Genomic DNA, 12056 nt, shown 5'->3' on the forward strand with positions numbered 1-12056 from the left:
AATTAACATGAACTGAAAACACACTGTGAAAGGTTTAAAGTTGTAAGACGAAAGCATGGACAACCAAGCCCCCAGGAAGGGCGCCAGGCTGTGAAGCAAATCTTCGGAGTTGAAGGAAACGCTATTGCGTCTGCTATATAGGCCCAATGGATGCGGAAGATCGCCAGATGATCCGGGTATTTTATCACTCGGCAGTCGAGCCAATGAGCAACTCTCATAGGAATGAAGGGGAGCCCACCTACAACGCTGTATCCAGCTCTCTTTATACATCCATAGGACAACTCCCAGACCGGACAACGCCATGGTAGCGACCTGTCAATCACAAGGTAGCCACGCCCTAAAGCACCCCCTGCTTTATGGTCTATTTGACTCTAAATGGGACCATAATTTACTAAATGAACATCATGCTGTATGGAAGAAGACTTGAAACTAGCAATTGAGACCATAAACTCATGTTTACAATGTTTACTGAGGTCATAAATCAAGTGATGCTGATGGTTTTGGTATACTTGACAGTTTTTGATAGCTGTGCTATGAACACCTCCTGATTTGTTACAGTAATGAGAGTAAATGTAATTTATTACTTCCATTTCTGCCTGTTATACAATTCAAAACACGGTCTTTGAAAAAAAAATTAAAAAAAAAAAAGTATTCCCGTACCATCATCCGACCTGTCTTGTATCTTGGGGTAGGACACGGCTCTGCTCTTTCATCTCCGTGATAACAAAAGGAAAACAGGCAGCATCAGAAGTCTCACATACCTCTGCCAGTGACAACTTGTCTCGCCAATGTCACGACGCAGCCGCCAGCAGCTGTCTGCCTGGGCTTTTATCTTTCTTCCTCTCTGATACAGATCCTTTGGTCTTTGTCTTGTCTTTCACTGTCACTGTCTGTCTCTCCATCTTGCTGCCTTTTGGTACCATCTCTGTCTCTCTGTCACATCTCTGGCTTTGTCTCCGCTCTCTGTCACATCGGTCTCTCTGCCTTTGTTATTATCTCTTACTTCCACAGTTGAGCGGGCAGCGTGACTTTCAGCGGTGCATTTGGCATTTTATCTTTATGAAATTTAATATTGTGGAGCAAATAGCAACTAATTACTTCTCATTGAGTTAATATTGACTGAACAGGTCACGTGGAAATTTTGTACAAACTTTCAAAGTGACATCTTAATTCATCAGAGCTCTAGACTAGGAATTCCCAAACTCTCCTTTTGCAAGATGTCTTTAAAAACCCAACAGATGAGTGACTAAGATGAGAGAAATAATGCAGCTTCAGATATTAAATAATCTACAGGGTTTATATTACTGTGAAATACGGCCCTACAGAGCCTCATGTTTCAAGTCTAGTTTGTATACGGATGAGATCCTGACAACAGGATGTCACTGTTTGTTCAGCCTTTCACAGAGGGGTAGTGGCTCTCGATAGTGGGCTGTTCATCATCATCATCATCATCATCATACCTTTATTTATGCTAGTTTGTTTACTCGTCAATTATCACTTCCTCATTTTGCAGAGGGGTGTGCTGGTGGAGACGTAACCATTACAAGTCCACCAGCATCTACGAGTAACAAACAGTATGAATGTACCAACATATCCTCTCTCTCATTTAAATGATAATGTCTAAATCGCATTTACTGCATTGATCTATTTTTTGCTGTCGAGTCATTCCACATGTCGTTCCTCTCCTGCGATGAAAAGCTAATAGGAGACTTTATTTCTCCAGGATGGAGGTGACAAGTGGCATCATATGGAATCAATGATTGTGTCTCTGAAAGGGCCCAATGGGGAGGGGCTGAGCTATAAACAGCTGAATGATCTAATTACAAACTACGGTTCCTCAAACAGTAATTGCAGCATATGGAGAGAATCACTCACAGGCATGCTGTCAAATTTAATGTGGGAGGATGAAAGTTTTAAAATGTGGGAGATAGATGAACAATAACCTTCTATTTCAAAGGCCAAACGCACATGGGAATACGTTAATTTGATTGATACAGGTGACATCATACAGACTATTTTTACAGAATTAAAAGATGACATTTTCAAAGATAAGCAACAGTTGACCTAGCCGAGCAACATGTGAATGATGGGGAACCTTGACAACAAGATGAATTATGCATGAAGCAGGTAATTATCCACATGCAAAAATGTTCCTCAGTGTTGAAGAGCGCCGGTGATGCAAATTCAAACAAGCCAACCTAATCTTTTCTCAGCTACAGTATATCATCTTTATAATCCTCTTTAAAATGTCCCTCTCAATCGGCCCTCCACTCTCCACCGGTGGAGCTCTCTGCCTTTTATAAAGAACCTCAGGGCGGCCGTCTGGTCTCTCAAACCACCAAACCTCTCTGACCTCATTAGATCCAAAGCACATCAAATCGCAAACATGATTCAGCATTGATGCTAAAGGCAACACAATAAACTAGAGGATTGGTTAGAGGACAAACAAACAGTGTATGCAGAATAGTATGAAAATGTAGAACTGTAGCTAATCATTATTCTATTATTAGTAAACAAAGTTCAGTTTCTATCACCTGTAAATGCAAGGCGAGAATGAAGGAGCAAAGCAAAGCTGTAAGCTGCAGTTGGTAACTTTGACCCAAAAATGATAAAAAGGTTATTTTTATAAAACTGTCACTATATCCTGACAGTAGTGAGACAGATAATCTGTGAAAAAAGCATGTTCCTATGTGTCCTCCAAAACAACCAATCACAGCTGAACAGTCTCTAACGCAGCTGTCAATCACTACATGATTTTGTTTTCACAGATTATCTGTCTCATGCATTACTTTATACTTTATAAAAATAACATTTTATCATATTTCCTCAAAGTTACCGACTGCAGCTTTAAGCGTTTTCCTTCTATCTGTTCTCTTGTTTTCCTTTAAACACTGTTCAGCTAAACGATCATTTAGAATAAAAATCTAGTCTCGTCCCTTATGAGCAATAAGCCTTTGAACAGCCTTTGTGAATGTGAGTGACTTATTGCTTATTGAGTTCAGTGTGCAGTATTATGGGGCTGGAAGCCGACTGAAATGCAGATCTTTTATTCATAAGCACCTGCGTGCGTGAGCGCTGGTCATGCAATGCTAATCACGTGAGCCTGCAGAGGGCCGTGCATCATTCTGTTGGATGTGGAGTTGACTGGGTGATTTTTGGATGTAGGATGCTTTGACTACAGATGAAGACTAAGATGGGCTGGGAGGAGGTTTTAAAGGTGGTGTGAATTAGGACCGCTTTGTGAGAAATGTTACGGACAGCAAACAAAACAATGGAAGTTCATAATCTTATAGTTTTTATATGTTTTGGTTCATTATGATAATAATATGTGATAATAAACTTTACTTATGGAGCACTTATCAAAACAAAGTACAAAGTGCTTCACAGAGAGAAAATTAAATAAAATACCAAAGTGAATGATAAAATACATGAAGGGCCAGATTAAAAGAATAAAAATGAATCAAATAAACCGGCAGCTCAGATAAAATCAGGATAAAAGTGTGTTTTTAGAAGAGACTCAGACGGCCTTATTTCCTTACCTTCTGTTTATAATAATGATTCCAATTGACACATGCGTCTTCCTTAACCACTCTGATATTCACAGGCAGCAGAGTCAACACATTTCCTGTCTCATCTCCTGTTATTTAACATGACCTTTGGCTGGAGGGTGACCCCGGTGAAATCCCTTTACAAACACAGTCACCAGAATTAATTACAGAGGAGCTGTCAGGGGGGAGAAAAGCTCCGGAGTCGGACCACTAAAGGAAAGACGGATTGATCATCAGTCAGTCAGAAATCCAATGTGGAGTAATTCACTCTGGGTACAATTAAGCTTTGTGCTGAGATGAGGGATATTATTTCAGCAGGTGTCTGAGCTGATTAAATGCTCTCTAGCTGTGAATGGATGGTTCAGATGTCGGAGTTTATACAGTCAGAAGTGTTGTAAATCTTCATCCTTCCTCTGTATACATACTGTAGTTACGGCAGGATGGAGCAGACAGTTGATTAAACTGATCAGTAACTCTTCCTTTTGCAGTATTTCTCTTCCTCACTTACTTGCTTTTATCCCTTTTATCTCTTTGTCCCTGCCGCAGTTTTTTTCTTCTTCTTTTACCCATTTTCATCTTCTAAATGCCGAAGTCACTCTCCTCTTCCTCTTTATTCACGTTATTAGATTTAGTGCTCCGACTCGTCCTTGACAAGTCCCAGACGAGGTTTTCTCTTCCCGAAACCCTTTTTTATGTCTACTACATATTTCTTCCTTCTTGTCTCTTATCTCAGGTTGTTCCTTTTTTTGAGGTTTTCACACTCGTGATGTCTTTCTGCTTGTCTAACAGCTACTCTGTCTTCTCTCTCTCTCTCTCTCTCTCTTGTCTCTTTGTCTTGTATTGTTATCAGGCATGGCTGACTGAGATCCATGAGTACGCCCAACAGGATGTGGTGCTCATGCTGCTTGGAAACAAGGCAAGGCATTGTGTTGAAGATAGAAAGAAAAAATACTCTAGATGCATGAACACTAGGGCTGTGTATCAAACTTCAATACTATACATCTGTTTTTGGTTCCAACTAAACTTTGTCTCTAGTATCAAAAACTATTAAATTCTTTTTTTGATTCTTAGATTACTTATTCTTTGATAAGATAGTTCCTGACTTGAATAACAATTCTGCTAATTTAATTTAGGCAGTGATTCATTTATGGGATAAGTCTGGTAATAATTATATTTTTCAACGACGAATTGATCCTACTAACAAGTAGCCTATTGTCTGTGCATCCAAAGTCTGATATAGCTTATTCCTCTGTCCTGTAGAGCTCTATTGTTGTCCAAAATCTGTTATAAACAGTGAGCCACACTGTTGCACTGGGTGACAGGTTCCTTCATTACGGGTGAACGTGGGCACTGTAGTTTATTTTGAGGCAATGCCACATACACCTCAACTCATCTTTATTTATATAGCACCTTTCATACAATCATGCAGACCGAAGTGCTTCACAAAGCAGGATTTAAACAGCACAGACAAAAAAAAATAGACAACAATAAAGACTAAAAATGACAATAATAAACAATAAAATGTTCAAATAAATAAAGGTCAGTAGAATAAATAGGCACAAGAGAAAGAAATAGTATGAAAACCAGTGATTAAGACTTAAAAATTAAGGCAATACATGACGAGGCAGGGTTTAGATCCTAGGAACGACCACCAGAAAGCCGGCCGCCAGATGGTTTGTTACAAAGAACCATCTGAGAGGCGTTTGGAAAAAGGGCAGGCACTTTCAAAAAAATACTTGATGATTGGATGAACCATCTGTCAATCAAACTCATGCCGAAGCCAGTCGGGGAAGAGCAAAAGCATCCCCTTCAGTGCCGTTCTTTGCTTTTCTTTAAATGAAGAAAGACTCTCCAGTTCTGATATAACTGATGCTATTGTAGCATCCACGCTAACCTCTTCAGGAGGCGCCATTGTTGTTTAAAACAAACAATCACCCCTCCGTGTCGTTACACACACCTAAGTCACGCCCGTCGCTACCAGTAGCTCCTCACAGGACGCTGATTGGTCCGTGATCTGGCTTGCCGGACACAAACGCATTTCTTGAAGCCTGACGAGATGGATTTTCATGTGATGCTTGCGTGATCTCGTGACATTGTGAGAATCCAGCTGCCGTGCAAAGTAAACATACACCATCCTGCTCCTTTAAATACTCCCTAGAGCACCAAATGCGTAGTAATCCACTGATAAAAATAGTCCCCAACAAATACTCTATTTACTCCTGTTTGAGTATTGATATTAATTAAAATATTAAAAACTACAATGCTCAGCTATTTTTGGAAGTTATTTGAATCTTAGTCAGTTAATCATTGGTGACTTTCTGCCTGATAATATTTCATTTAAAAACAATTATTCGTGTTCATTTCAAGCACACAAATATCTGACAACATCTCAACCTGCTAATTTGCAAATATCGGTGTTACACATATTTCTAGAGCTGCCGTTCACATCCCTCCCTCTAAACAGAGAACAGATGTCTCTGTCTTGGAGCTCTGTCTTTTCTCAGTCCCCCCCACACTCCATATAACAGCGCTTAATTAGCATCCCGAGAATCAATCTTGACTCATTAGCTGCCGTCAGACCTGAACACCAGCAAAGGCTTGTATGTAAACTGTGGACAAATAGAAGTGGGGTGGGTGGATGTTGTGGTTTTAGCAGCACTGATGCTGCTGTGTGTGTGTGACCTTGTTTTTTCTGTCTCACCAGGCTGATGCCACTCATGAGAGGGTGGTGAAGAGAGAAGATGGCGAGAGGCTTGCAAAGGTGAATTATTGAAAATGTAAAAACAATATTGACACAACTTTCACAGTCCAGATGCTACAGCTGAGAAGCTGCAACCCACATAACCAGAAAGTTTTCAGCATCTAACTATAAAGTGAGGAATCTCTGTCTGTCTCTCCGTGTGTCCTTGGCATATCTCGAGAACCGCTCATCCGATCGACTTCACACTTGGCTGGTGTATTGCTCAGGATCCAAGGGTGTGCTGTGTCGAATGTGATTCAATTTGACCAGTTGGTTGCACTATAGCAATGCACTTTATGCTTTGGCCTGTAACTTTTTACCAAATCAGATTTTTTGCTACTCCTCCTACATATTTTGAGCAATCGTCACCAAATTTGGTACAAAACATCTCTGGACCGAGCTGGAAAAAGTTGCTTTTTTGGATTTTTGATGTTCCATACAATTTTGCTACAGCCAGCCCTCAAATGCTGTGTGAAGGACTTATATTACAAACAAGGAGTCATATCTCCTGAACGCTTTGTGCTGTTGTGACCACATTTGGTGGACATGTATAGATATGATGTCTGAGAGACCATGATAAATTTGGTGCCATTTGGCCAATAGATGGCGCTGTAGCAGCATCATCCCTCCATAAAGGAAGAAATCTCTGTGTATGTATGTGTGACTGTCCTTCGTATATCTCGAGAACCGTTCATCCAATCAACTTCACACTTGGCGGGTTACAAGCAGCCATACCGCGGTTCACGACAACGCTGCAAGCAGAAATTCTGGCGGCCAAGCAATCGGCCCGTACAGAACGGGTACTGCACTAGTATCTTTTAATCCTAGAGAAATGAAGGCCGATGAAGGCAGTGATTTCTCCTTTCGTGTAATTTTCCAAAGCTATTTGTATGGCTGATTGAATTTCAATGGCAGATGAGAAGATTATGAATATAATAGAAAGGTGGGATTATCAAGATTTCTTTCTGCTTTATGAGGAAAATGTTCCCCATGCAAACCAAAAAGATAGATAAGACAAATAAAGGCCAGACACCTCCAATTTGCCCTCCTCTACAATCAATTAACATTTGGTAATTCATATTTATTGAATAGATTCCTGCCTTCTGTGTTATCATCTATAAAAGTTTTCTGACCTTGTGCAGAACATTCATTCACCATGTCCGTCCTGGTGGCTACAAATACAAACACAAAAAACAACATTTCCTTTTATCAATCTCCCTGACTGCTGTTGCTTCACAGCAGGGCACACAAAACAAATAGCAGACCGCCAACCGATTCTCCCCAGAAGTGGGAGCAATAAAGTGCCACTAAGTAACTTGAGGCTCAGTCTGGGAGGGAAGAAAAGCACATTCGTTATCGTCACTGAGGGTTGAGATGAATTCCCCTGCAGAGGAAAAGCTGGGAGACAAATTTATCACATCTGTGCTGGATTTATCCAAAATAAACTAGTTCACTATTGTGTTGTGGAGGTCTGCTGTAAACTTCTACCCTTCATTATTATGTTTTCGGGTTGACCATCCATCCGTACCATTCCCGTGAACGCGTTATCTCAGGAACGCCTCTAGGGAATTTCTTCAAATTTGGCACAAATGTCCACTTGGACTCAAGGATGAACTGATTTGATTTTGGTGGTCAAAAGTCACTGTGACCTCACGTCCGTCCCATGTACGTCGATCTCGGAAACACCTTGAGCAAATTTCTTCAAATTTGGCACAAACGTCAACTTGGATTCAAGGATGAAATTATTAGATATTGGTGGTCAAAGGTCAAGGTCACTGTGACCTCACAAAACACATCTTTGTCCTTAACTCAAAAATTAATATGCTAATTATGACAATTTCACACAAATGTCTAATAGGTTAAAATGATGAAGTAATGACATAATTCTAGTTTAATTTTTGTAGCGTATCAGGGAAGCAGCAATCTGTTGAAAAGTGTTAAATTATCATACATATGTTTGAGTCCTCTGGGCTTAAAATAGTGAAAATCTCCATTACCATAACTGTCATTGCTTTGACTCTGCAGGAGTTTGGAGTTCCCTTCATGGAGACGAGCGCCAGGTCAGGTCTCAATGTAGAGCTGGCTTTCACTGCTGTGGCAAAGTGAGTATCATTCTCTATGCAAGTGTTGTGGATCGTTCTGATAAAGAGAAGTTTTGTCTTTTTCATCTAGTAATTATTGGCATACTAAACTATGAAGATGCACTGAACTGTCATTAAGGAGCATAAAAAAATCTGTTGTATGTGAAAGTTTGTTTTTGACCTTGGGGATAGTTAAACAAAAACTCTAGGTGAACTTGCTTTTCACCTCCAGACATAAAAAATACTCCGCTAGGAATATTAATTTGTGTCTGATAGATTGTTTTTCCATCTACTCTTTCTCCCTGCAAATATTTTTCATTTTAAAAGTTTAAGTACTGGACACAAGATGTCTCCAACTTCACTGTAAAGTCTATTCTTAGTGTATGTGTGCTCTGTATGTTATGTTTTTTATGAAAAAAACAATGCATGATAGAAATGTTGTGCTTAGCTTACAGGTTCCTAAATTAGTTTTTGGAGCAACTTAAAGGGATAGTTCAGGTGTTTTGAAGTGGGGTTGTATGAGGTCTATAGTCAGTGTATTACCTACAGTAGATGACAGTCGGCACGCCCCCCAGTTTAGAGAAGCAGACAGGAGCTACCGCAACGAAGCAAAGCAATGTACTGCTGTGGACGGGGCCGGCAGCAAAACGTATTTTAGTCACCTAAAAGAAAGGCCTACCTAAAAAAATCAATATCAGTTTAAGTGTACGCTATATTTCGAATATTTTTACCGGTTGACCTTGCCGTGAGACAGGATAAGTACCTCACACAACCCCATTTCAAAACACCCGAACTATCCCTTTAAGACATAATCTGATCATTTGTAGTGTTTAGGGTGGCTCAGTTTTGTGTAACCTCATCTTATCTTCTTCCTTTGTCTCAGGGAGCTGAAGCACCGGTCTATGAAGGATCCCAGTGAGAAGTTTAAGCTTTCAGAGTACGTTAACAAGGAGATGAAGAGCACAGGTTGCTGCAGGTCTTAAAGCCTGCCCTAAGCCATTCTCTGGATCTGAGTGAGTGTGTGTATTTATGTGTGTGTGTGTGTGTGTGTTTGTCACTCATGTTCATATCGTAGGTGTTCATATCTGGCCCGATCAGAGATAAGGAGTCAGCTCCAGCGAGGTATAAATCGTTTTGCCCTTCTGTTTCTCCACTCTCGAACCTCCCTGTCTCAGTCTACACAACCTCCATCTGTTGTCCTGCACTCATCTCTCTGCCCTACTCTATTTCGTATGTCCTGCTTTTCCTCTTCCACCTCCTTCTTCAGCTGTGACTGTAGCCCTAGGTTGTTAGTTAGACGCCGCACCTCAGACAGTTATTAACCTATTAATGGACATTTTCTTCCATAACTGTAGCTGCATGGTATTTTGAACCCCAGCATTGAATCGGACACCTACCTTTGCTTTACCTTGTGTGGTTATTTTACTGTGAAAGGGATTTAGTCGCACCTACAGAATTTATGGTCATGTTCTTGTAAAGCCATTTATTTCTCACATCCATTTAAAATGTCAGTCGACATTTTGTTTGAATGTTGTCTTGTTGGTCAGCGTGTGGATGAATGTTCATATAATAGATGTATAGTGCTCAGTCCATGGTTCAGTGTTCATGTCCGTAATTCAACAGGCTCTTTAGGAGCCAGTTTAGCTCACCAGCATAAACTCAATCCAAGCATTTCCATGATTCAGCTGTGGATATTTGGGAATGTTTTACTTCTAGCAATTGATGTTGCCATTTTGTATACAAGGATATGAAGTAAGTAATAGCATCATTACCCATAACCAATTATTCTTTTAATAGATTTTAATTCATGCTAAATGCGAAGTATAAAGTAGTTTAAAGGTATAATATGCAAGAATTTCCTAAAAGATAATCCCTCTCAATCATCACTTATGACCCGCTAGAAGCATGTGGTGGTGTCTGTATCCACAGAGACCCTGCAACCCTCTGCCTGTATTTTCTCATTTCTTCTTATTGTAATGTGTACGGGACTTTTCTGGGCGACTGCAAAGAGCCTTTCGGCCCCACGTGGGGGTGAAACCCCCAGCCAATAACAGCACACAGGTAGTGGTGCAACAAGGCATGTATTTGTGTTTGTATTGCGTTTTTTGGGTCACGGTTTCGGTTTGCTTTGTTTTGCCCATTAGGTAGAAGAAAACAACCATTTCTAATGTGTTGTAAATTGATTGATAGTAATAAATAATAGCATATTTCTATATTATACTAATGAATTATATTTGTATATTATATGAAGCCAAACACAGATTTTATACATGAAATAAGGCAGGCCTCTTAATGGTCAAGTAGGCCTATGTTCAGATAATTGCCTCTTCTATGTCTGTGGCAAATCATCAAATAATTAGCTGGCCTGTATTTAATAGTGGTGCAACAGTTCAAGAAGTCCACGGTTCGGTTGGTACAGCCATTGAACGGTTCAGTTTTTTATGGTTCGGTTTTGCATCCCTAGTGTGCAGCCCGTTCAGGTCGTCATATACCGCCCGTTAGTCCCCCTTTAGCTCTGTCAGATACAAAGCGGCCGTATTTGACGGATGAGAATGGGTTTGTTACATCGCTGCTATCGGTTTGACCAAGAGCAGCGCCGAGCCACAGCCAGCAGGACGAATCCTTCGGCTCCATTCACTCAAAATCCGGCAACGCGGCACCGTCCTGCAGGGTTGTGTGGAGGTCTTTGGAGGTGTGGTCATGTTTGTTTGTGCTTTAAAATGTAACCACCGTGAAACAATCAGAAAATAACGTTTTATTTCTCTGATTCGCTGCTTTTTTCTCACTAACGCCGCTCCCTCTCTTCAGTCACTCTACAGCTCGCTTTACCACCGCTGCTCTTTCTCTCCCTCGCTCGCGAGTTAAGCCGAGGAGGAGGGGCCAACTTTGACTGCTAAGTGTTTACAAACTGTTACATATTATACCTTTAAACAAACCTTCAGAAATGTGGCAGTGCATGGGTCACAGAACCTAAAGCATTAGGGGGATTTTTCCAATATTAAAGGATCAATGTTGAGTCTTGGAGAGCTCTAATGCAACCTCTCTTCTTAATAATATATATTATTTAGTTTTTAAATTATTTAAAACATGATTTGACAAATATGATGTAAATACTAAACACTTTTTTTCTGCATGTAAAAAAAAAAGTTTTGATGGAGGAGAATAGCACTTTAGATGGTAAATAAGAGTATGGGTGGGGTTTAGGGGAGTATTGGGGGGAATAAAGACCTACAATATGTTGACAGTGTTGCCTAAGGTATTGTATACGACACACAGATGTGTATATCTCTTTATTTCAAATGTTTTATTTCTATTCAAATGTGCAAAAATTAGTTGGCTGCTTTATGTTTTGCTTTTATTTTCTATTCATGAATATATAAATGGGGTATATAGTGCCATGTTTTCTTAAAAACATTTTTGACCGGTACGTTTCTTATAATCTGTTAACAGTATTTAACCTGTTGTTAATGAAAGAAGCATAGGCCTCTTTTTATATGACTGTCGCTTTGGTAGACTTCATCTCAGTCATAGAAACTGGATATCTCCGTACAGTATTTACTGTACATTTTCATGTTTTTCCAATCTTGATGTTCAGAGTAATGTATTGATTTTTGGTTTTACTACTTTTCAATGTGCAACTTCTTTCTTGTAACTGAAAGTTAACTACAATAAAAAAGAAAAACAGAC

At 40.0% G+C, this 12056-nt stretch overlaps 1 protein-coding gene across 1 annotated transcript in view; it reads left to right on the forward strand.

Moving 5' to 3' along the window:
• LOC141781112 (ras-related protein Rab-26-like) overlaps positions 1-12056 on the forward strand; it is a 78608-nt gene extending 66552 nt beyond the window's left edge. Inside the window, exons 6-9 of the mRNA XM_074656638.1 lie at positions 4399-4464; positions 6253-6309; positions 8314-8390; positions 9253-12056. Of these exons, the coding sequence (XP_074512739.1) occupies positions 4399-4464; positions 6253-6309; positions 8314-8390; positions 9253-9352 (300 nt within the window). The 3' untranslated portion in view covers positions 9353-12056. The remainder of the gene's footprint in view (positions 1-4398; positions 4465-6252; positions 6310-8313; positions 8391-9252) is intronic.

This window comes from Sebastes fasciatus, chromosome 13 (genome assembly GCF_043250625.1).
Source record: "Sebastes fasciatus isolate fSebFas1 chromosome 13, fSebFas1.pri, whole genome shotgun sequence".
NCBI lineage: Eukaryota > Metazoa > Chordata > Actinopteri > Perciformes > Sebastidae > Sebastes > Sebastes fasciatus.